Source organism: Sciurus carolinensis, chromosome 5 (assembly GCF_902686445.1).
Source record: "Sciurus carolinensis chromosome 5, mSciCar1.2, whole genome shotgun sequence".
In the NCBI taxonomy this organism is placed as follows: domain Eukaryota; kingdom Metazoa; phylum Chordata; class Mammalia; order Rodentia; family Sciuridae; genus Sciurus; species Sciurus carolinensis.
The window spans coordinates 167,659,954-167,685,292 of NC_062217.1; the positions used below are offsets into that span (position 1 = coordinate 167,659,954).

At 53.2% G+C, this 25,339-nt stretch overlaps 1 protein-coding gene across 16 annotated transcripts in view; it reads left to right on the plus strand.

The window, feature by feature from the left end:
• Tacc2 (transforming acidic coiled-coil containing protein 2) overlaps window positions 1–25,339 on the plus strand; it is a 177,292-nt gene that overhangs the window by 100,801 nt on the left and 51,152 nt on the right. The window contains exon 1 of one of the 16 annotated variants that reach the window (XM_047553059.1): window positions 8,371–8,575. The exons of the other annotated variants lie outside the window; for them this stretch is intronic. Within the exon in view, the coding sequence (XP_047409015.1) occupies window positions 8,508–8,575 (68 nt within the window). The 5' untranslated portion in view covers window positions 8,371–8,507. Of the gene's footprint in view, window positions 1–8,370; window positions 8,576–25,339 lie in introns of those variants that run through there. 16 annotated transcript variants of the gene reach the window in all.

Here is a 25,339-nt window from a genome sequence, read left to right on the forward strand (position 1 = left end):
TTTGTTTTGGTCAAACTTCTGTACAGAGCAGCCCCAGCAAGCTGCTAGCAACCTGGCTTTGCCTGTATTCGGGTGTTTCTCGCAACGTTCCCTTAGATGAGCAAGGTGAAGGGGGACTTGGGTTGCACTGAAGACACAAAGGTTGTCTTCATGTGTCCAAGTCCGTGTGCAGAGATCCAGGTATTGAGGGAAAAATCCCTTGTTCTCAGGCAGCTAGAGGCTAGTTGCACCCAGTCGTGGGTGGGCAGGGTGCAGAGGGGATCACAGACAGGACCTCTGGGGTAGTTATGGAAAGAGGGAGATATTTTGGGGCTTGGTTGCAAACACGTGCAGGCACACGCATGCGTGTACCGCCCCCCCCCCCATGCTGACAACTCATTCACTCACTGTGCCCGCAGACGGTACGCTATCAATAGATGCTCACGCTGCTATTTCCAGCCTGGTGTTCTGGATTTGTGTTCCTTCGTGAAGCCTTGAGTCAGCAGTTCTGGGCCTCAGTGCCTGGTTTTCGTGGGCCTGCTCACAAGTAGGGCAGCTGGTGATGGTACCTCATCAGACCTGGAAAGAAATTGGCGCCAAAGCAGCTGACAGGGGTGGCCTCAATGAGCAGACTGCCACCCTGGGCAGGGGCAGCTGCAAGGACACACTGTCCTGCTGGCCGCTTGCAACAGGGGAGACCAGGATGTTCAGAGCTCCTGGATTTGCTGTGTCACATATTCTCGTGGGAAGCATTTCCGGCCTCTGTGGTACTACGTGGGGTACCACTGAAAACACCGGTTCCAACAGATGGCAGGCTGGTGCTCTCGACCTGTCTCTCCAGTCCAGCTGGAGAAACGAGTTTGCCATCCATTTTGGCAGCTGGGAGAGCCCATCTCTGTTTACACCCCAAATGTCCTCCTTGAAAGGTCTTTTATTCCTAGTACAAAGTAGCCTCTAAAACCAGTCGATTTAAGCTCTAGAGGAAAATGAGGTCGACTAACACATCAACATTCATTTCAATTCAAATACAGTATTAAAGCTCTTTTAACAAGAACCAGAACCTTTTTTCATATGGCTTATGGAATTATTTGTCATTCTGCCTGGAAATAGTGCCCAAGAAGAACGATGGCTCAGACTGGTTATGTTTTTGATCCTAGACAGAAGCACTTACCTGGCGCAGGTGAGTCCACTGGTTCTCTCTTCATAGGTTTAGAATGGAACTTGCAGGGCTGGGGAGATAGCTCAGCTGGTGGAGTGCTTGCCTTGCAAGCACAAGGCCCTAAGTTCGATCCCCAGTACCACAAAAAAAAAAAAAAAAAAAGAATGGAACTTGCCTTTATTTCAAGCAGAAGCCTGACTCGGAGGTGGCGGTGTTGCTGGGCCAAGGCCTGCTGTGGGCCACCCTGTTTGTTTCTGCCTATGATCTTAAACCTGGTTTACGAAGTTAGTGATGGAAAGGTGGAGGGAGGGCTGACAAAACCCACAGAAAACTGGTACCTGAGAACTATGGTGTAAAATGAGCCCACTCAGTGGGCGAACATTTTACAGTTAATTGTGGAGAAAATGAGACTTTACTGCGTTAGGGAAACGGAAGGGATGTTGTTTTATGTTCCACAAATGTGAAGAACCCATGTGTCTGTCAGTGCTACTGTTGTGCTTGGGGGACGAGGACCTGGCCCTGCTTTTCTGCCCGAGTCTCAGGGTTGTGCACGCCTCACTTCATACCCAACTTGGCGGCTCACGCAGAGGCTTCATCCACCCTTTGGTGTTCGCTCCGCTCTTTGAGGCCACCTGCAGGCCACGTCTGGACCAGGCCTATCTTCCTCGGTTGCTCCCGATCTGACTCAGCTGGTGGCCATCTCTCCAGGGTCCAGGTGGGTTTCGAGCCATCAGTGGGGATGGCTCTCATTGGCCTCATGATCTCCTGCATCTTCTGTCAGTCTGGTGACTTGGCCTTGTGATTGGTGGCATAGAATATTTGCCTGACAGTGGGCCAGAGAATGACTGGAAAGACTTCCGGAGCTCAGGGGAGGATTCGAGGATGGCCTGGTCAGCAGGCGGTTTGTTGACAAATGTAGTCCTCAGGCTGCCCTTTGCTTCCTCACCTATAACCTTGTTACCATGGAGACATGCATGGCGGGGACCCTCAGTGCAGGACAGCAGCTACATGTGTGTCCCCAGTAACTTCCTAGTTTTCTGATGTTGATGCTGGGGGAGCCGAGAGCTTCTGCTGTGCACTCTGATGTATCCATATGAAATCAAGTACTGGATTGGCAGGAGGATATTGTTGAAGGCATCATCCACGCATGCACAAAGTCCCCTGACAGGACCTATTGAACAGAGCATGTTAAGAATGTCAATGACAAGAAAAGCTGCTACCAGTAGAAGTTTCCTTCGTTTTTCTCTTTCTTTTTTTTTAAACCGGTTGGATTTTATGGATAGCATAACTGATCATGATTCTTGCCCTTTTTGCTTTTTGCTTTGGCTATTGGGAAACTCAGACTTGTAGACTACTCCAATAAGGACTCAGGTAAGCCCTTCTGGGCTAGCCTCACCCCTTTTCTACCCCCATTTCCTTTTGGTGTCTTGGATGGCAAGTTTATATCCTTTTTGACATTAGATAGGATATATCTTCTACAAAGTTATCTCAGAGTGTCACCTCCCATTTCCATCTCAAAAAAGCTGAGTAACAAAGAAGGGTTCTGAGGATCATATTTGGTGTCTGTTGCTGCTTTCTTTTCTTGTGATTCAATTTCTCCACTAGTTTTTGCATAGCCCTGGGATTTTCAGAGCCAGTCAACCTTCCTTCCTCTCTCCCTCTCTTTCCTTCTCTCTTCCTAACTAGAGCTATCAAAGATTATGTCCTGAACACAATCTTAATTTTAAAGTGAAAGTGAGTCTCACCTCTGCCGATTTCTTTCCTGGCACATTTTGGATTACCTCCCTGGGTCCAGCACTAAAATCCTCAGGGCTCAGCCTCTATCAAAACTGAATTAGAGGATGTTTCTAATTCAGGAGCCCTCCCATCCTTGCCTGTGAAGGACTCTGAAGGTCTCCAGTGGGAGTCTAGAGCAGGTGGTAAGGCAGGCAGATGGTAGATCAACCCTTTTAAGGAGGATACCAGAGAACCTTCTGGAAAAGATGAGTTTCACCTGAGCTTGTGTTCAGCTTCCACTGAGCCTCCCTGGGGTGGTGTGAAGTGTCATGGAGGCATGTGAGAGATTAAGAGAATACCAGTGGCCCTGGACATGGAGCAACTCACTGGGCCTCTTCTCTGCTCATGGTAGGACTGAGGACTCGGCCCCGCCCTCTGCAGTGTGTAGCCACAGGGCTGTGGTTGTGCGACGGCAGCCTGTGTGGCTGCAGAGGGAAGGGACTGGACAGACACCCAGATAATGAGACTAATAAGGCAAGGAAACCCCAGGGCGTAAATACAGGGCAGCCTCAGAGTGGGGGAAAGAAGTCTGCAGGCCAGGAGCTGGGCCACCAGGCTGGGGAGGAGCCGAGAAGGATGAGGAGCCCGGAAGGTGTCTCCTCAAAGTGAGGAGCAGGGAGGACCTTGGCCTTGCTGGAGCACAAGAGGAGCAAGTGACGGATCAGAGCCAGGAGGCAGAACTGGCTCTGATCTTTTGGAGCAAGGCTGAGTGACAGGAAAGCATTCTGTTGAAGGCCAGGAGAGACCCCCAGGTCTGCAAAACCTGGGCGGGAAAGCCCAGCTGCTCGCCCTGGGCATGGCAGCCTGGTGCTCCCCCTGTTGGCTGCTCAGCTCTGCTGGTCTCCTGCTCACGTCCATGTGGGTGCTGTCCTCTGGCCACACAGCTTCCTGGCTCTTGGAGTTTGGTGAGTGCAGAGTGCAGTGCGTGGCTCTTTGGGCACAGTGGTGAGCCATGGGCTGGAAGGAATTGGAAGGGGGCAGCCTTCGCGTCACCGTCACCGGGCCTGCACCCTGTCTAAAGGCTTCTGTCCAGCTGCACTACACTGCCTGCCTTGCTGTGCTGGAGGCCTGGGGCTCGAAGGAACGGAACTGTGCCCAGTCCCGCTCCCCAGCCGCACTTACGCCCTCCGCGTCCTCCAGATGGGTCTGCATCTGACCTACTTTCCTTCAGCATGATCTTGGGCTAATTAGCGGCTCAGGGGGCCCCTGGTACTGTTAGGAGAGTCTTGCTGTCATGGCAACGGGAATCTCACCTGAGTGGAGCCCTACAAGTTTGTTTCCCTTGGAGTGTCAGGTGCTTCACAAAAAGCATTTCTCCACTGGGTCTCAGTCCCTTGCAGTCCAGGGGATTAGGAGTCTGTCCCTCGAACCTCATCTCATGGTTAAGGGGTAACCTGTCGGGCTTGCTGCTGTTTCTGGATGTGCCAGTAAGTAACAGAACACACTCACGTACAGGCCAGGCACACAGTAGGTGTAGACCTTGAACAGCTAATTGCTTCAGAAAGGAGGGAGGCATTCCTCGGTTTAGCAAGGTTTCCAACTGTCTTGGGACATAAGAGGAGGGTTGCCCCTGAACCTGGTCTACCCTCAGGCCCTAAACCATGTGTACCGTGGTCCCAAGGCCTGCAGAGGGGCTGTTTGAGGACAGTCTCATTAGGGCCATGCTTAGAAGTGGTGGGCACTCCGGTTGGATCTGGAGAGGACATGGCCTCCATTCCTCAGAGAGTAACCAGGGTAGAGGCCCAGCTGGGAGTGGGGAGTGGCGGGAGGGGGGAGCAGCAGCATGTGAAGGTCAGGGAGAAGCAGAGGGCAAAGAGTCGCCTGTGTGGATTATCCAGATAAACGCTCTTCTGACTCCGTAGGGCCATGACCACAGTTGGCCCTGGCCCCGCACTGGCCCAAGTTGGGGCTTGGTTCGTGTTTGAATAAGGGAATCAGTTTTTGGAATGCTAATTGCTTCCTATTGTACTTATCGCTGATTTAACCCCTATGGAATGAATTTGAGGATGAGGGTGCAGTAAAACAGGCAGGAGAGGGATGGTGGTGCAGTTGTGGGAGCTGCCTCCCAGGCAGCTGTGCCTCTGCAGGGCCCCTGGATGCCTAAGTTGAGCCTAAGCCCTGAACTGCTGCTGTTTTGGCGGCTTTCCGTCTTTTGCAATTTTGTTAGCTATTTTTCTTGGAACTGTGATGTATCCTAAGCAGTGTGTCTTAGTATGGACTGCTGTAACAAAATGACCATAGACTGGGTGGCTGAAACAGCGAAGAGCTATGTCCTATGGCTTAGGAGGCTGGAAGTCCCAGATCAGGTTGCCAGCCCAGTCAGGTTCCTGGGGAAGGCCCTCCTCCTGGTCTGCAAGAGCCCACCTTTGTGTTGTATTTTAACAGGGGGTGTGGGGGGATCCCCTGTCTCTCTTTTTATAAGAGCATTAATCCCATCATGAGGAGACCCTCATCACCCCATTTAATCGCAATTACCTCCCAAAGGCTCCACTCCAAATACATCCCATTGAGGATCAGGGCTTCAACAGATAAGTGGGGTTGGGGCACAAACATTCAGATAATGGTACAAGCCTTTCCCTCCCTGTTTTCTTCAGCTTTGCATTTTCTATAGGCTAAATTATTAAATAGCCATGTTTGTTTTAAATTGTGTAAAAGCCAGGCACAGTGGAGCATGTCTATAATCCCATGGACTCGGGAGGCCGAGGCAGGAGGATCACAAGTTTAAGGCCAGCCTCAGCAATTTAGCAAGGCCCTAAGCTAATTAATGAGACCCTGTCTCAAAATAAAAAATAAAAAGTGCTAGGGATGTGGCTTAATGGTTAAGCACCTCTGGGTTAAATCCCTAGCACCAAAAACAAACAAACAAACAAACACACAAAATGTGAGAAAAGTAAGCATCAAAAAGTCTAATGGAGGGTATGAGAGGCTTTCTGTAAGAAAACCATACAGACTGGTAACACGTAGGTCTGGATTGCATGAACTTCAGAGGTGCCCACATTCCATTTGTTTTAGCCCTGATTCTTGGCCATGTTTTCAATATCAGTGATCCACTAAGTAATGTGTCACCCTGCCAAATCTTTTTGATTGTTGGGATTATAGTTTTGTTGTTGTTGAATTCTAACTAAAAGCACTATGACTTTGATAATGCCTTATTTCCTTTATACTATTTTATACTCTTATACATAGAGAATAAAATTTTATTACAGAAAAGGATCCTGGTCCTGGGCTCTCATAGATGGTGTTTGATTTTTCCCAAAACCCTTGCAAAGTGGATGTTCTTTCTCCTTGGCCATCTGAGGAGGTAGAGGCTCAGTATGATTAAGCTTGAGGCCACACAGGTAATGAGGATTGGGACTCTGGTCTCCTTTCAAAGCCCTCTCTTGTTATTGCAGCAAAACCCCTACCTACTAAGGTTAAGGACACTTTGATGGCTCTGTCATTTTGTATATCACACACACACACACACAAAACAAAGTTGTCAGACAGGTTCTTACTGTGGTTCCTCATTTTCCCTCATGCATGTCCCTTATACCAAACTTGGCTGAAGGTCATCCCCTAGGTGCCCAGGAGAAGGGTCACTTTCCTCAAAATACGAACAGTCTAGATTATTGTTTATGAGCTTTTCAGCTCCACATGGTAAGGTTCTTTAGTCACCCAACTACAGCTGGAGCCCAAGAGACCGGTTTACTAATAGAGAAACAAACCCCCAAGTGCTAAGAATGGCAGTAGGATGAATCAGGTTGTAGGATCCTTGCCACCAAATGACACCTAGGGTTGACAGTGAGTGACAAGCACCTCCCTGGGTGGTGCTTTCCAGAGCAGGCCTCATCATGCCACCCTCTGACAGTTACTTTCCCTTGGAGATTGACAGAATCATTAGTTATTTTCGTGTAAATGCAGAAGTGAACCTTCTCAATGTTTCCTGGGAATTTCACGGTGTTGAGTCCTGGGAAGCAGTTTTGATGGTCTGGAGTTTTGTTTGACATAGATATAAAATATCAGGTGAGGCAAGTTAGCTCACCAGGAACCTCTGCAACCGCCCTGACACCATGAGTGGCAATCCCAAATGTGCCCATTCAAGCATCCTTGGGCACAGGTTTAGAAAGCATTCAGTGTATTGGGAAATTTTAAAATGCTCTGGACAGTTTTAGTGTAATTTTAATTTTCTTTTGGTCACACTTTAGGTCACACATTTTAGGCTGACTGCCCTGTGGGTTAAGTAATGGTGGGAAAATGTAAAAGAGCCTTCATCTTCCCCATGGGTGATTCCCTTTGAAATTAGTTGAGTCTGGAGCTCAGAAAGTGGTTGCTTTGCATGCAAAGCAGAGGGGACAGTCTGATTCCGGGGTACCCCTAAGCTTCCTGCACCTGTGAGAAGGTGGAGTCCTCTGCTAGCCTCCAGCGTGAGGCCTAGGAGCTCACACCTCCAGATTTCAGAACCAGGGGCCAAGATCTGACTACTTCCCAGCCGGACAATGGGGTTGTGCCTGGATGTCAGGGATATTGCCATTGCAGGTCAGACCACAGAGCTGCCTCTTCCCCATACTCTGCTTGCACAGGGGGCCTGACTCTGCAGAGCAGCCCACCTGCCCTCTGTTTGTTTAGGGTGAGCTTTTGCACAGGGCTTGTCTTTGTGGAAAACTCATCTAGTGGCCAAAGATGGGGCTGCAGACCTAGCCCCTGGAGCTGGCCCTGAGCCTCTTTCTCTCAGGCTTGCCCCAACCCCTGCAGACTTTGCAGAACAAAGGTGGTATCCTTGGAGGTCAGGCTTCGGTGGGCGGTAGGAGGGATCAAGCCAGGAGGCTCCCCCTGCGACAGGGCTTAGCCTGGCCAGAACCCGGCCAGCCTGAAGGAGGAAGAGGTGGGTAGTCCTCAGTTCCCACTGCAGCCTGTTTACCTGTTCCTACAGCTGTGCCCTGGCCCTGAGGCGGGAGAGACCATTTCCTTTTTCCTGGAGGAATGAGCCCGCCGCTTGGAGACCTTCCAGTCTCGGTGGTCAGCGGCCAGGACCACCGGGCCCCTCCCTCCTGGGGCCGCTGGCTTCCCACCCCGCAGAATATTTACATCTCAAAGCCACACAATGCGGGCGGTCCCGAGGCTGGAGAGGCTGGGGCTTGGCGTGCGTGCGGAGGGAGGGTCTTCACCCTCTCCCCCGCCCCGTTTCCGGAGCCAGCGATGGAGCTTTGTGAAGATGCTGGCGTCGGGCCGCTGGGTGGTGATGACATCATCGTCACACAGGAGCTGGGCTGCCGGGGGCTTTAAGAGGGGAAGATCTATTCGGACCACCCCGGCGCTCACGCTCACACTCGCGCGCTCCGGGCAGAGCCGTGCGCGCCGGCTCCCCTGCGCGCACACCTAGGCGCGCTCCGGCCACACTCGCGCACACCCTGCCTTGGCGCTCGCCCCCAGGGCCCCGGCTCCGGCCACGAGCCGCAGCTCCCCGCCACAGCCACCACGGATGCCAGCGGCTGCTGCCATCTGCAGTGCAGCAGCCCCGGCCGCCGGCCGGCCCGCCCCGGGCTCCCGGCTGGAGGAACCACGCCAGGACGCTGGCCCTGCTCGCGGCTAGCCTGCACGCCCGGGCGCAGCGAGGATGGGAGGGTCGCAGTCCCTGCAGCTAGCCCCAGCCAGCGACCTGAACCAGGAGGTTTCTGAGGCCATGTAAGTGCAGCGCCCGACCCCCGCCTGGAGCCCCCGGGGGGAGGAGGAGAGACTGTCCCGCTTTGTTGGCGTGCCTCTCCTAACCCGTGCAGCCTGGAGCCAGGCTTGCTGGGGTTCTCGGCAGCCTCGTTAGGCTTCCTCGGGTGGCTGCCTCTTGTAGCATTCATGCCCTGTCTGGAATGAGCATCCCAATATACTAGTGGGAGCAGAAACGACCATTTGGAATTGGATTTTGATTGTTCAGCAGCAGGGTGCATGGTTGGGGGCTTCTTGCTCTATCAGCATCTTTTCCTTCGCACCCCCCACACAGTGGTATTTCCTGCATGGGAACAGCCGGGAGTGCGGGAAGGCCTTCTCTTAAGGAAGAGCCCTCGATTGTGGCAGCCCGGTGCCCATGGAGACAGACTGACATACCGGCAGCCCCTCACTTGACTGGCAGATGGTGTGGAGCTCGCTGGTGGACGCGGAGTGCAGTTAGCTTAGGCATCACCCGTGTACTCTGGTGCACACTGGAAGACAAGGCCGCTTGCTATTATTAGTAAAGACAGCGAACAGCCTTGTCATTGGTTGAGGCAGTACTTGACTGTGCATCGATCCAGGAATCTGATCTTTTCTCTAAACCACAGAGCTAATGTGCCCAGAATGGCCCCTATCCTGGATGAGTGTTTATTAGAATCGCCTTTCTGTTATGGTCGTCTCTGTTGCCTGCCCAGGCGTGCTTGGAGGATGGGGCTTATTGACTAGGTCTGCCTGCTGGGTCACATTTCAGCAAGTCAGGCTGGCGTCCAAGTGGGCCCCTGAGTCCACTCCGAGGTCCACTTTCCTTTCCCAAAGAGAGGACTGTTTCAGAGAAGAATATTTCTGGAGACTTGCAGGGTGGGGGTGCAAAGCAGTGGGTTCTTGGGAGCCTTGGCCGTGTAGATTTAGAGATAGCAGGGAGTGGTCTGTGTGTTGTAGTGGGGATGGGGGCTTCCTCCCCACCCCACCCCTGGACTTGAGGGGAACTGGCCCCATGTGGTGATGTAATGCTGGGCCGAGCCGCGTGGTTTTGCAGCCTCCAGCTCTGGAGCAGCGAGTCCTTCTGAGGAGCAGGTGTGTGCCCATCATCCGTCTTCCTCCCTGTAACTTAAAACGGCATCGTCTGACAATGGAGGCACATGGTGTCGGAGGATTGTTTTGTTTTATGCCACGAACCTTGCTCTGTGCTGCCCAGTGTCTCGTTCTGGTGCAGTATTGTTTGCTTGGAAACACACGCTGCTGAGCAGGACTCACGCCTCGGCGGAAAAGAACCATTCAAGCCCATTTATTAGAAGTCTGTGAAGTGGAAATGAGCTGGTCAGTGACGGGCACCAGCTTGCTGGCTGTCACAGCTCACACCTACCAAAGCACTTCAGAGATAATGTGACCGTGTGTTTGGGAAAATGTGCTCCTCTGCCATTGGAAATTCAGCTCGCCCTCTTTCCCAGTTAAATTAATAAATGTCCTGTGCTCTGTTGGCCCAGGGCTGAGTCTGGAGAGATTCTGTTAGGTAAATGTTGCCTTTCTGGATTAAGTCCTCTAAGGTTCTGCACTGTGGGGACAGGGGTGTTTAAGTAAAACTTCGGCTTGAATGGCTGCATTGTGACAGAGTTGCTTATCAAACATTTTCGTGGTCAAGTTGGTCCATATGGACCTGCCTGAGGCTTTTCTCCCAGGAACTGAGGCTTCTGAAATTTCTCCGAATATGATCTTGAAGATAGTGTATTTACTCTTTCGCCAGATCCCACACTGTCCTTTAACCTTTTTGTTCTAAAGAAATGAGAGAGGAAATGTTTGGGACAAGGCCATTCCTAGCATCTTTCTTTCTTTAAAACCCGTCTCTGCTGTTGAGTAACTGGGACTTGCCTTCCTACTACAGATGCGCCCACTGCAGTCCAGAGGGTTTTAAAAAATGTATTTCCTGCCCAGGCACAAGTCTTTCATGATAGGTGTATTTCCATGCACCTAAAAATGCATGCGCATGAATAATACAGGAGACGGCACCGCAGGTCCACGCAGAGAAGAGCTTCTGTGGTAAGATCATACTGTCAGGGATGCAGGAATGGAGGCAGCCTGGGGTGCTCACCTGCCAGTTGCAGCCTGTGACAACTAGAATCGATTTTTTTTCCCTCTAATGATAGATGGATCTACAGAGGACCATGTATAAAAGTGGGACCAAAAGAGGATGTGGAAGGGTTCCCCCGCCACCCCCAGGAATTCTTTCTTTCAGACCACAGATTTGGGTAACTTTGGGCAACTTCTGTAGCCCTAGCAGGCAGCTTCTTTCTGTGCAGGAGAGCAGCGGCATGGGGAAGGAGGGCCCGTGGGCTTGGGGGTTGGGGCAGGAGATGAAGGTTCAAGGTGGCTCCTCCCCAGATGGCCCACAAACTAGCAGCATCAGCTTCCCCAGGGCCTGTTAGAACCGCAGCATCCCAGGTCCCGCCCAGACCAGCTGCATCCGAATTTCCCTTTTCACCCTAAGTTTGTAAAGATGCCAGTTGATTTTAGGCAGGTAAGAGTTTGCGATGCCCCGAGCTAGTTACATCTCCTCTCGGTCCAGTCCTCTGCAAACCTCTGGCCACTTCTGATGCTCCTTTCCTGCCCGGGAAGGAACTCCTGAAGGCAGCAGTATCCGTTGCCACTTTGAGAACGGGTCTCAGGGAGAGGGACGATGCCATGGGGAAACTGTTTCTCAGCACCCGGGGAGGAGGAGCATGGGGCAGGGACAGGAAACTCGGAGTGATTAGCCTACCCTCACCCCCCCCCCCCCCCCCCCCCCCCCCGCTTTCCTCAAGCCCCAGGGGACTCGGCTTCTGCCAAGTGAAGCAGCATTAAGCACTTTGTCCTTCGGGTAGTTGGTGACTCCATTGCAGGGTCTTTCCCAGCTTCCTCCAGGTTCCAGCCTTCCAACCACAGAGGGCTGTTAGCATCTGAGTGCCAAAGAGCCAGTTCTCTTAGGAGTTCCGCCTTCCGGGTGCGTCCACCACTCTCCCCTGAACATACACCTTGATTCCAAGAAGCAAACTGCAGATGCGGAAGACCCTTCCTCCTGGAGCCAGGAGGATCCAATGGAGGGGCCAGGAGGCGTGGGAGAGAAGGAAGAGAGGATGAAGCAAAAGGCTGTGGAGACAGAGGAGTGGCAGAGGGAAGAAAGGGTCAGGGAGTGGTAGTTCCGAAGCCAAGGAGTCACAGCCTAGTGACTGAGAGAAAGAAGGGCCTTGCCCGGCCATGAAAACTGGAGCTAGTCAGGGAGAAGTTGATAGGTTTGGGCTGGGGATTGAGAAGCGGTTGGGATCAGGGGTAGCTGGGAGGGCGGCTGAACTGAGACAGCTCTTAGGCACTGGGTCAGGGTCTTGGAGCTCTCCATCCGTCTGTGGCTGCAGAGCAGAAGCGGGCTTCTCATTTCTTCCAACCTTTGTGTAGCTCCTGACCCTCTGTGTCTCAGTCTGGGAGCTGTTGAGAGGGTCCATTGTTATGATCTTGCCCACCTGCCTCACAGGCTTTCTCAAAGCAAGACACTGGGTCTGTCAGGATTCGAGACGAGGAAAACGCCTGACAACTGCAAAAGCGGACCCTGTGCCTGAAGCTCTCCAGCCTCCCGGTCATTCAGGAGGCCAGAAAGGCTGCTGGTGCTCCATCAGGAATCTTTCATCAGCCCTCACTGGATCTGTTCCAAAGCCTTATTTCTTGAGGCAACTGTTGGCCAAGTCATTTAGCACCAATGACAGCGTGCCAAATGTGCACTGCAACCAGTTTCTGAGTTCCCGGAAGCAGATTTCACTTTGGATATTATCATTGGAACTATTAGTGGTCCCCTCCCCTTAAAACTGAATGAGCTGCAATGTTATCTGTTGAAGGGGGTGGGGAGGCTTGAGCCCCATGGCTCTTCAGGGCCACCTCCCTGTCCCCCACCCCCAGCATCCATCTTAGATAGCTCTCACCTGGCCCTGTGGCCAAATGCCTAGGGCCACCGGATTCTGACCCTTCACCACCTTCTCTGTGGGCTTTTCCTGGAGGCTTTCTCTATAAAGGGGCTGAAGGCAAGAAGATTCTGAGGCCTTCTAGGTAGCTCCTGCGAGTCCAGGGGGTCATGCCACCCCTTTCTGCCGGGCCTGGGTTGGGGTATACTGTGCTGGTAGGGCCAGCCGCCAGAACTGGGTGTCCATGGAATGTGAATCTGCAGAAGGACATTGCATCCAGATCAGGGGACTCTGGGTCACTCTTTCCCATTGACCCTCCGGTCCACGTCCTGGTGTTTCTTTCCACAGTCTGCAGCCTGTTTCTGTGGCTAGAGTGTTGGTTGCCTAGGAAACAACTTTAGCCTGATAGCCGATTGGCTGCTCTTGCCAGATGGATTAGCCAGGCGAGGGCAGTGTCGGGGTGAGCAAATGATGCTGAACAATTGTGTCCTCACCCCTTAGGGTCAACCATGTGGGCCTAGGCATTGTAGGCAGTTGCTCTGAACGTCAACGGGCCATGGACTCAGGCTTTTGTTACAGATGGGAAAGGGGTCAGGGGAGACCCAGAACAGAGAACTGACGGAGTCAGAACTGGCTCGCAGCCGTCCTGCACTGGATGCAGACGCTGGTTTTGTTTATATTTACAAATTCCTGTCCTTGGTTGTTTGTGGAGGGCAGGTCCTGGGTGCCGTGTGCTGTTGCCAACATGGACACGGAGCTGATGCTGCAGCATCAGTACCGCTTGGCCGTGCCGCGTAGACTCAGCCTCAGTAGAGACCTGTGCCTGTCTCTGTGTGCCAGGCTTTTTCATTATAGAAATACTGTACCCATTAGCCCTGCCAGATGGGTGAATTTTACAGATAAAGAAACTGCATCCTCTGGATGATTTAAATCAAGGGGTCAGCAGACTCCTGAAAAGGGTCAGACAGTGGACACTGGGCTTTCGTGGACATCAGCTCTCCTGTTACAGTGCAGGGGCAGCGTGGGTGGCATGAGTCAGTGTTCCCACAGCCCCTTATTCACAGGAGTGGACGGTGAGTGGGTCGTGTGGACGGTGGGTGCAGGGCTCAGACCCAGCCCGACCCTGCGGACCGCAGGCTGCCTGTCAGTGTGGGAGTCCTGCCGTCGACCTGGGTAGCCCCCCTGTTGCTCTGCTCCCTTCCGCTCTCAGACAGCTCCGTGCTTGTGTGTCTGAGCCCCCTCCCCATCCAGCCTCATGTCCCCTCTGGACTTCTCCTGGGTAGCTCAGCCTTAACAGGTCCCAGGTAGTCCTCTGATGACCTTCCTTCTCTCAGAGACAAAACCATGCGGGCTGCAGCTTAGCGTGCCTGCCTAGCACGTGCGAAGCCCTGGCTTCCATCCCTGGCTTGCCAAAACCCAAAACCCCAAATTGCACACTCCGGCTAACCCAGTCCCACCCGTCTCCCGCTCTCAGCACATGGGACCTCATCCACCCGATCACTCAAAGCAGAACCCGAAGGTCTGGTCTCGGGTTCTTCTTTTCCCTCACTTCTCTTCTTTGTAGGACAGCCCAGGTCGTGGGTCTTCCCTGCCTAAAAGCCTGTGTCCATTTCCCATCGTGTCTAGTCAAAACCCTAACTCCCTTCCAGGGCCTAGAGTCCTCCCTTGCCTGATGTTCTCCAACATGGGTCACCTGTCAGCTCTTTGTGCAGTGCTTTCTTGCCTCAGGGCCTTTGCTCTCCAGAAAGCCTTCCACCCTGTGCTGCTGTGGCCGGCTCCTTCCACCACCTCACTTCTCCTTGGGTTGTCCTGCCATTCTTCTCCAGTGCTGTCCAGTTGAGCCTCTGTGATGATGGAAAGACCCTGTAATTGGCACTGTCCAGTGCGGTAGCTGCTGAACTCACATCGGCACTGTCCAATGCGGTAGCTGCTGGACACACGTGGCTATTGAGTCCTCAGAAGATAGCTAGTGCAGCCCAGAAACGAAATTCTTCGTTACATTTAAACCAAGTTAATACAGTGACATTTGGCAAGTGGCTGTTATGCTGGAGACCTCAACTCTGTATCGTTCCCTGTGGGGGTTCTTTAGGATGGCACCGTTTGTGTACTCATCTGATATATTTAACTGCTCTCGCCAGAACGAGGTGAGGGCACTGAACTTGCTTATGCTTCTGTCCCCAGCACCTGGCAAGTGCCGGCACCTAGTAGATAGTAAATATTTGCGGAATGAATGCCTAGGTGAACACGGATGGGTGTCTTACTAGCGAGGAGGATCAGCCACACCTGCTGTCCACGGGTTGGTGGGAGCTGCCCTTGGCTGGGTGCCTTGGATCTGGGAGTTCTGGGGACCTGGCTGCCACATTAGTGAGCTCAGCACTCCACCTGCCTGGCTTCATGGTGTGGCGTCAGAGGGTCTTCCTGGTGCCCCCAGTTAGAGGAAGTGAGTCCCTGCCTCAACGCGCTCGCACTGAGTGTCCCAGGAGCCTGGGCTGGAGCTCTGGCAGGTCACTCAGGACAGCGGGAGCCCCTCCCCTCCTGGTGCGTCTCTCTTCTCTCTGCTCTTGCATGTTTTGCTCTTCTTGGGTGTCTGTTTTCTCCCAAACCCCTGGGCTCGGCTCCTCTGTGGCCTCTTCTGTTTGTCCCACCTCCTCCATCTGCTGGTTGGGTGGACCAGGTGCCTGTCACCAGCCCTGCAGAGACTTGTGAGGTGTGGGCCTGTGAGTGGCTCCTCGCCTCTGTTCCTGCCTTCCTGGCTCTGATGAGGGAGAGTGCTCCCAGGCCAGGGAGGTGGCCTGCTGCAGTCCCGCCCTGCCCCTTGGCGGTGCAGCCTGACCCCTGTAGGGGTGGGGGACTTCGCACAGAGTTCCACCTTATTTAGAAGGGATTACTTCCTCTGTTGCTGCTTCCTCCTCAGATGGACGTGGATGCAGCTCTTCCTAAGGATCCTCTAGCTCTGGGCAAAGCAGTGGGGCTGGGGTGGCAGGACAGAGAGGCAGCGGATGGCACCTCTGTGTCCTCACAGGCTGAGGGCGCAGGCCAGGTGCTGGGCCCAGTTTATGCCAACACGTCGGCTTCACGTGGTCCCCAGGGCTGTGGAGTGCCCAAGTCTGAGGGTTTTAGAACTGAAGCATCAGGATCTTAGGAGGCACTGAGGGCTTTCCTTAAGTGAAAATTGCTTCAATCTCAGGCACCTTGGGAATATCACGTAGGCCCCTCCTCCTGTCATTAGAGTGAGTCAGGTGGTCTCTTCAAATCATTTCCCTTTAACTTGCAGTTTGCTAAGAGTATATATTTTTAGATGGACTATGTGTCACTTAGCAAGCTTAAGACAGGCTTTGTCCCAGGAGGAAATGTAGTGGATAGTTTATTTGGGGATAAAAGTGACTGACCTTGGCCCTAGGTCCAGCTCCTCCCTGAGTGGCAGCTCTTGTCCTTGTCCTGAAGGAGCTTTTTCTTTCTGACTCTGTCTCCTTAGGCAGGTCAGTTCTAAGGGAGACGGGCGTAGACATTTCACGAGGAAGTTGATTTCTCCTGAGGCCCAGCAAGCCCAGAGGTGGTGGGATAAATCATGGCCTTTCCGTATCCGCACCTGTTGAGACTGAGTTAAAATGACCCAAACTCCAACGAGGGAGGCCCAGAGATGAACTAGAATGCAGTCAAAGCCACAGGGACACGCCAGAGACTCCCTGGGGTCTTAATTTCATGTTTTAACTCCATGGTTTTATCAGTTCTAGGTTGAAGTTTGATTTAGAAAAAGCCTGGGCTACATTGTCCATTGCTGGGGAGGAGGTCACAAGAGTTGCCTTCCTGTTCGCTGCCAGCTACCTGGAGGAGCTGTGTTTTCTGTGGCAGTCCAGTCCTGCCTGAGGAAGGGCCCTGTGGGTCAGCTCTGTCTCTGTCAGAAGCAAGCGCATCAGAGGGGCTCCCACTGGAGAGGCGCTCCTTTTGGCCATTGTCAGGGCCCTAGTGAAGCTTGCTGATTGCTCCTTGTTCTGTGTTAGAGGGAGGTGCCTGGAGTGATCTGCGCGTATTTTCCCTCCAGGAAAAAGGTGGGGGCTGCCCCTTCACTTCAGGGAAAACATCTGCACACAGGAGGTCGTGCCAAACTCTCAGGAGAGGAGCCTGGGCGTGCGCATGCCTCTAGACTCCAAGGCCCTGGACCCCAGCCTCCTGCTTTCTGGATGGCAGACTCGGGCTGGGCAGCGGCCGTGGCCAGCACCGCCCCCTCATCCTTTGGCCCCCTCCCAGTGTGGGACTGTCCCTTGCAGTGGTGGGTCATGCCCACGGGACAGTGGGCAGTAGGGGTCTTCCTTCCTCTGACTGGAGCTTTTTCACTTCCTCTTTGTTTTTTTCAACTGGTGCCCCTGTCCATCCGTATCTGTGACTCGGGTGTTCTCCCTGGGTCACAAGGCAGGTGTGCCGAGCGAGGGTGTGCCTGATAAACTGACCCGCTGCTCCCTAGATAGGGGGGCAGAGCGTGCCCAGCCACCTGCACTGGGAGCGCTGCCAGGTTTTGACAGGTACCCCCAAAACAGCCAGTGGGCCAGGGTGCCGGTCAGCGCCTGCCTCCCTCGCCGCCCAGGAACGTGGCAGAACCTGCTTGCTGGGGACGATTTGCCTCTGGAACCTCAGTTATGATGTCTGTACAATGGTCAGCACCCCCTCCCTCTCGGCTGCTGAACCCCACAGATGAGGAGGAGAGTCTGAGCGTGCTTGTGTGTTTGGAGACCTGGAGGAGAAACGAAGCGTGGCATGTTTGTGAAATACTGTGCTTGTGGGATTTTTTTGGACAAATAAAATCGTAGATGTTTGTGTCGAACAGCATCACATTTTGGAATCTGTGCGTTAGGAAGAGGCTGATTAACGCAGGCATCCCCTCACGTACCTTCTGTAAAAAAGGGAACAGTTAAAATGGGCTCTCTTGGAATTTTCAGGTGTGCAGCATGTTGTTATTAACTAGTCACCAAGTCATCCAGTAGAGCTCTTGAACTTATTCCTCGGGTCTGACTCAAGTTTTGTACCCTTTCACCTACATCTTCCGCCCACAGTCCGCTTCACCCCCTTTACCCACCATCCTTCTCTCTGCTTCCGTGAGTTCGGCTTTAACTTCTACATATGTGAGATCATTGTGGTTTTTTTTTTTTTAATACATCATAATCCCTGGTGGAGAAAAACGCTGGATTGCCAACAGTTCATGGGAAGGCTACACTAGTCTCACTCTTCTGCACAGTTGTTAGTGTGAGGAAACCCCTTCCTGCCTGCGAGGTGGGAGGAAGGGGCTGACCTCAGAGCCAGCCTGCGCAGACCCCCAGGACGCACCCCCAGGCACTTTCTGTTCTTGTGCACCCACTGAGCTCCCACATTGCATTTCCCGATCCAGGCACGAAGTCTTGCTTGTAGTTTCCGGCTGCCATTTAATCTCCCCATGTGACCACCCTTCCCGAGGTCACAAGTGAAGGGCGTGGGGGAGCTGACGGGATGCAAGCTCTCCCTGGGGAAGTTTAAATTGCCTGCCACTCAGGAGCCCTGGGAAATCCCTCCGTCACACCCAGGTGAAGCATAGTATTGGTCGAAAATAGTAGAAGAGGAAATTGGAGCAGTTGAGTTGTACAGTGGAAAGGACCCAGGTGGCAGGGCGGTGGCTGTGGGTGAAGAATGGAGTTGGGGCCCTGTGAACTTGGGGCTGGGGCAAGGTGACTCACAGGTGCACAGTCTGGCCTTAAGGGAGCTCACAGGCTGCCAGGGGAGGCTGACACCAGACACGGGGGGTGGGCACCGTGAGCACTCCACGGCTCCAGGAGATGGGAGAGCAGGACAGGAGGGCTGCGTGAGGAAGGCACCTCCCCTGAGCCCGGCAGGATCTCAGCTGGCAGGAAGGGTGTGCCAGCAGAGGGGGCAAGGACAAGGCCTCCGTGGGCCTAGAGGACTGGGAAAGAGAGGCTGGGCTTGCCCCAAGGTATGGGAGTCTAGGTGGGACCAGGAAGGAGTGGCAGGGATGAGACTTGGTGGAACTCATGGAGTTAAAGGGGAGTCAACAGATCGGATTCGGGAGGGTGTTCAAGGGAGAAAAGGTCCCAGCTTCATCTCGCCAAGTGTCCTCCCCGAGTGGCCTTTCTTCCATCTGCGGTTGGTCGGGGAGGAGGTGGGGCAGTGCAGTGCTGGTTCCTGAGCTGAGGCCTGTGTCTTCCAGGATCATCTGGAGGTCGGCTTTCCTGGACTTCTCCCTGGGGTCCTCCTGGGTCCTAAAGAACTTTAGCGCTCACCCCTAGGTGGGCAGGGGTTCAGGTGGAAGCGGTTGCCTCACCAGGGAGCCTGGGATAGGCTGGACTGCTGTTCTTCAGGGAACGTGGGGACCAGCTCATCCCAGCCTGAGAATGTGTGACATCGCGTTAGTGAATGTCCCCTGGTATGTGTGGATGCAGACGGATCTTCCCTGTGAGATGTGTGCTGTGTGAGCTGTCATGGGATTGGAGGTGCGGAAGCGCTGAAGTGACCCCAAAAAGCCCGTCCGTGAGGTCAGTCCCACAAGTTAGTGAGCCAGGGGCAGGTGGGGTTTGAGAACTTGCGATAAGGCACAGCCTCCTTTAGGAAGCCGCAGCGAGGGCCGCAGCCGCGTTTGGGAGATGTGACTGGAGAAGCTGTGAGGTGGTTGTGGGCCTTTATATAATTATGACTCTTAGCGGCCATTTTGCTACGGTGACAAAAGACCTGAGAAGAACAATTAGAGGAGGAAAAGTTTATTTGGCTCACAGCTTCGGAAGTCTCAGTCAGATGGGGCAAAAGGTTTTCAGAGCAGTAGGAGAAGGAAGCTGGAGGAGAGAAGGCCCGGCACTTGGCTTGGGTCCAGGGATGAGGACACAGGGCTGCAGAGGTCTCAGGTGGACAGCCGTGGGGACATGTGGGTGGGATGCGTGAGCTCACCTCTGGAGCCTGCCTCCGTCTGTTCAGGCTGCCGTAACAACATATTCACGGTGTGTTGTGCCTTATGGACAGAAACTTCTTTCTCACAGTCCTGGAGGCTGAGAAGTCTAATACCCCAGGCAGACTTGGTGTCTAGTGAGGGCTTCCTTTCTGGGTCATAGAGGCCTCTTGCCCTGTCCTCGCATGGCCGCAGGAGTGAGGGGTCTCTCTGGGGCTCTTTCCTAAGGACCTGAGTCCCTTGGGACTAATCACCCATCCCTCAGCAGCTCTGTCTCTTAGTAGCGTCAGCTTGGAGGTTGGGATTCCAGCACGTGGATTTGGCGGAGGAGGGACAGCGGGTCCTGCACTCGAGCATCCCTTCACGGTGAAGAGTCAGGTGTCTGTCTCCTTGGAGTCACATGCCCTCCTTCTTCTCTTTCCTCCCCTCTCCTCTCTCTGTCCTCCTCTAAGTCCTCGGGTGGCAGTCAGTGTCTAAAGAGGAAGCTCAGGTTTGTGGGACCTTGGTGTTGAAATGACACTTATTTGCCTTTATCTGGAAAAGCTTTCTCCCTCCCGACACTCGAGTCTCTTTTGTACGGTTTCTGTTAAGTTTCCAGGAGGCCGTGGAGGGTGACTCGGTGGTGTCATTACGGACTGGTCTGGAGCTGCCATTCCCTCACGGTGGTCCTCTTGATCCTCAGCAGCTGAGCAGCACATGCAGCTCCCCATTCACGCGGGAGTGTGCGCCCTTCCCCCGGAATCCCTGGTCCTTTCCTTTTATTTCTGACGATTGGTCAACAATTCTGTGATGAACGAGGAGGAAAAGACAAATCCTGATCGTGTGGTTCAGCCGAAGCCCCTAGCTAGGGAGTCCCTAATGAGGTAGCTCCACTCACCCTACCTTTCCTGCTGAAGCCAGGAGACGGCTTTTAGACAGCGGGCACTTTGAGATAGGGGACAGGCTTGAGGGCTGGCCTTTGACGTCTGTGGTCAACGTAAAGCGAGGAGCCTTTGTGCAAATCAGAGACCGGGAGGCACGAGGAAGAGAAGTGGCCCGGGAACCGCCCTCAGATTCCTCTGTGCCTTTTCTCATAGAGTAACCGGTTGGCAGGGAGGTCAGCTCCGAGTCTATTTTTAACTCGGTTGGGTCATTGCCACAAAACCCTCAACCTTGAGACAGCGATGCCTGTTTGATGTGGGAATCGTATCTGTTCGTTGGGGCTTTGTCGTGTGTAATTGAAATCCAAGGTTACTTATCGGCCTTGTCATATTTAAACCACGATTATGGCTCTGATGTTTCTGCTGCTATTAAATCAACCCATTCGTGAGAGATTCAGAATTTCTTGGAGTTGAGAAAAACTGGTTTTCTTCCCTGTATTCATGATAGTGCAAGTAAAAATAAATGTGGATTTTGGCCAAAACTTTTCAGAAGCACAAGTTGAAATCGCCAGTCTCCATGGCACCTGTCACCGCGCCTCCCAGGGCTATCTCGAATCCTGGCACTCCCGCCCTCCTCAGCGGCCACCCTTCCTGTCCTGTCCCTGCTGTTGCTCTCAGCGGTCAGACCTCAGAACCACCTTCCCCAGGGTCAGGCCCTGCAGTGGCGTCCCAGCTCCCCAAGTGTCCCAGCAAAGCTAAGGTCATTGTCATTGCTGCCACCGCTCAGACCTTCAGGTAGACTTTCTCCTCCCTGTCTGCTCGTTCTCCCAGGTGACCCGAAGCCCTTTCTGTCAGGACTTTACCAAGTGCAGGGGCTCGAACCCAGGCCCATGCTGGCAGGACCCATCCACTGAGCCACACCCACCCCCTCTGCACTCACCAGCCGCCCCGCTGCCTCCTGGTTCCCTCTGGAACCTTCTTCCCCAGCTGTGTGATGACTGGCTCCTGCACTCTCCGCGTCTCAGCTTCCTTGGGCCCCCATTCTTGGGAACATAAGAGAGAGAACCCCCAGTGCTTCCTGGAGCCCACAGCCAACAGTTTGCAGTTTCTCTCAGAATGACTGAATTAATTCAGTAAATATTCGAGTGAAATTTATTGCTTAATTTTACAACTCTTCACCACAGCCATTTTAACTGTGTGTATGTGTGTGTGTGTGTGTGTGTGTGTGTGTGTATGTTTTGAGTGTGTGGGAAGAGCAAGAAAAATCACATTCGTTTTTCATTGCTCTGTAAACTCGTGAATCATTGGTACAGCTGTCTTCCAGCGACAGGACTTTAAAGAAAATAGGAGCATGATTGCTTTTAGGTTTCTCTGATGTGTTAAAGTGAAGGACTCAGTGATTTTCGCTGTAGAGGTCTTTGTTGTTGATTTTGTTTCGTTTCTGGCACTGGGGATCGAACCCAGGGGCACCTAACCACTGAGCTACACTCCAACCTCCCACCTTTTTTTTTTTTTTTTTTTTTTTTGAGGCAGGGTCTTCCTAAGTTGCTTAGGGCCTCCTAGGTCACTGGATTTTAGGCGGGCACCACTGTGCCTGGCAGTGGTAGAGTTTTAACACTTTGAAGACTGGTGAGTAAATGCTTTCCAAGTGCTTGGCTTTGTGCAAGGTGCCCTACAGATGCAGGCCCAGCTCCCAAAGCACCCTGTGCATGGCACCTTCCTCTCTGTCTCCAACTGCCCATGGTGCAGACAAGGACACTGAGGCCCAGGGCTGCTAGGCACCTGTCCTGAGTTGCTCACCTTACAGATGGCAGAGCATGAAGTTGGAGCCAGAGCTGTTGATGCTCAATTTTCTATTTGATGGGTATTGTTCTGTTGTCTGCTCAAGTCACCAGAATCTTATAATTCATGTGTTATAGGCAAAGTAGGCGCCTTCATTTAGACTTCCATCAGTTCAGAATTTGTAATAAGTGGGTCAAAGGCTGAGTTGGCATTGCTGCATCACGTGTGAGAGAATAGTGTGGAAACCCTCCTCAAGAGGCAGTGCCTTAGAGGGAGTGCCTTCCCAGGCAAGGAGGACACTCAGGGCTGCAAGCCGTGTTTGCAAGCCGTGTTTGCAAGCCATTCTTTTCCTTTCTGTCGGGTAAGAAGATCTGGAAAGGAGGGACAAAGGATTTAATTCCTCTCTCTCCTTATTGTACCCAGGCATGGTTTGCAGAGTGTAGTAAAAAATTGAGCTATTAAAACCTTCTCAATTTCAGGCCCTTACTAAAGTATATTGGCCACATCACCTCCAGTCCAAATTTGTGCATTTTATTTCAGTGCAAAATTGTGACTGAGACTCTGTGACACACAAGACCACAGGTTGCTGTTTATTTAGCAGAGGGGGAAGGAGGCATTCTGGAGAATTTGTCTGCCTAGTGGGGAATTGCTGTGGGGAGAGTTTGTTGAACATCTGCTGACAGGTCCTCAGAATGACCAGTTTTCAGATAAGTGAAACTTACCAAAAGCTAAACGCAGACAGGCACACGCCTGTAATCCCAGCGACTCAAGAGGCTGAGGCAGGATGGCAGCAAGTTCCAGGCCAGCCTCAGTGACTTAGTGAGACCCTGTCTCAAAATGAGAAATAAAAAGGGTTGGGGATGTGGCTCAGTGGTAGAGCACCCCTGGGTTCAATTCCTGGTAACCACCCCCCCCAAAAAAAAACCAAAAAAAACCCCAGCCAAACAAAACCACATTTAAAACCACTCTAGAAGTGTGTTCCTACGCAGGCCAGCGGAGCTCCACCCTGGACCAGCAGGAGGGTAGCTCTGTAGGCTTTCTGGGCCTCTGGAATTTTTGCCACCTGCATGGAATGCGGATGCAAGGTGTGTATGTGTTAAGGACTCCTCAGAGTGACCTGTGCGTTCACACTGAGTGAAACACCACCAGGAGGAGATGGAGCAGGGACATTGCTGTCCTGCAGTGAGAGCCCATGGATCCTCCCCGTTACTCGTGGTAATTACAGACGACAGATTATAAAGTCAAGACACATGGGCTTTAATTATCAATGGAAAGTGCAGGACAGCTTCCCAATGTGCCCTGCCTCCTTCTGACTGGAGCGGGAAGTGAGAGCCCAGGAAATCTAGGGAGGTGGCGGCAGGGGCAGGGAGAGACAGACATACAAAGATGGCTGGGGTCGGGGAGACAGCCAGACACACTCGCATTAGAAAGAAAGAGCTGGGGCTGGGTCCTGGGGCCAGCGCTGCTCCTTCCTCCGCAGAGCCGAACCCCCAAGGCCTGCCCTTTGGAAGAGTCTGCTCTGAGATCACCCATCCCTTTAGTCTCCCCTGGACCCTAGGATGGCTTTGCCCTTTGCCCAGGATCTGAACCAACAAGAGCACCAGACTTGGGACTGACCCAACTCCCCTGCAAAGTCACTTGGTCAGCCCTGGGGGCCCTAACCCCCCAGGCACTCCCCGTACATAGGAGCCAGGATCTGGAGCCTTTGAAGGCATGGCGGCATGGTGAGCCTTCCCCTCGGTGAGCGAAAGGGGAGAGAGGTGAGCGGGGAGGAGTAGCAGGAGTCACTGGCTGGCCTGACGGCTGCCCCCCGAGGCTGTGCCTGATCCCTTCCCCTGGGGGTAGCGATGCTCTAGGAAACGGAAAGCATCCAAATGGACGAGAGACTGACTTGCCGACAGACTCCTGGTCCTTGCCCGGGGAGCGTCTGTGACCCAGGGGAGGGCACCTGGGTCAGGATGAGACTTGTACCTCTATCTTGGCTCATCCTCAGGACCTGGGCACTCGACCGCTTGAGAGTGGGGGTGGCTCCCCCGCCCAGGTGTCGGCCGGTGATGCATGGCAGGGCCTGCTGCACCGTCTCAGAGGTCCTGCACCTCATGCTGTGAGGATCGGCTGAGAGGATGAGGAGCAAGCCCCGAGGGGAGCGGCTGTGGGGTTGACCTTTCCTAGCGGTTCACAGCCCCTCCCCAGGCACCCCCAGCCTGGTACTAGGGTCCCTGCTCAGGAGCCCACGCTTCACATCAGAACACTCAGCAAGTGTGGACCGTGAGCCCCACGTGCAGGGTGATGCTTCTTGCTGGCCCCAGGGAACCCTGAGGGAGAGGTAGGGTGGCCAGAGGGGAGCTGGCCCTGGTGACGTGTCTGTCCTAGATTGTGCAGCCCCTCAGGTTTTGCCAAACTCCTCACTGGCTCCTTTTCCTTAAACCGTTGCCCTAAACATCATCCAACTGCTTAGATCCCAGCTGGGTCCCCTTTGTCATGTCCAGGGACCGTATAACATTTGTAAGAACTTGCTGAGCCATCTGAGCTGGTCCCTGTGTCCCCCCACTGCAGCTGGTGTCCTCCCTATGCCCAGGCAGCCTGGTTGCTTCTGGTGTCTGCGTTTAAATATCTCTTTCTGAATTCTAGACCTCCCCAAATGCTGCCTACCTGTGGGAATCTTCCTCTTCATACATAGGCAGACATGCATGTGCAAGTGAATAAGCATTTGTGTACATGTGTGTATATTTATATGTCATCGTTTTATTATAAATCTGCTCATACTGTGCGTGTGTTTCTTTTTCTATATATATATTTTTAGTTGTCAGTGAATCTTAATTTTATTTATTTACATGCAGTGCTGAGAATCGAACCCAGGGCCTCACACAAGCAAGGCAAGCGCTCCACCACTGAGCCACGACCTCAGCCCCTGTTCCTTCACTGGCCGGTTTATTTTGACACATCACCTAACTTGGAGCTCTCCAGACTGTCCCTGCACACCCAGCCCCTTCTCTGTGGGTGGTGCTAAGGGAGGACATGTTACTTGCCACGTGCTTGGGACGTCCCGGAGTTTGGCTGGACATGGTTGCTCTTCAAGTTCCTGGCCCTCTGATGTTTTTTGTCTCATCAGTCACACACCTTTATGGATGCTATCCCTGTGCCTACCTCCACTACCCTGCCCTTTCTAATTTGATTTGGAGCCAGGTTGGGTGGCACACACCTGTAATCCCAGCAACTTGGGAGGCTGAGGCAAGAGGATGGCAAGTTCCAGGTCAACCTCAAC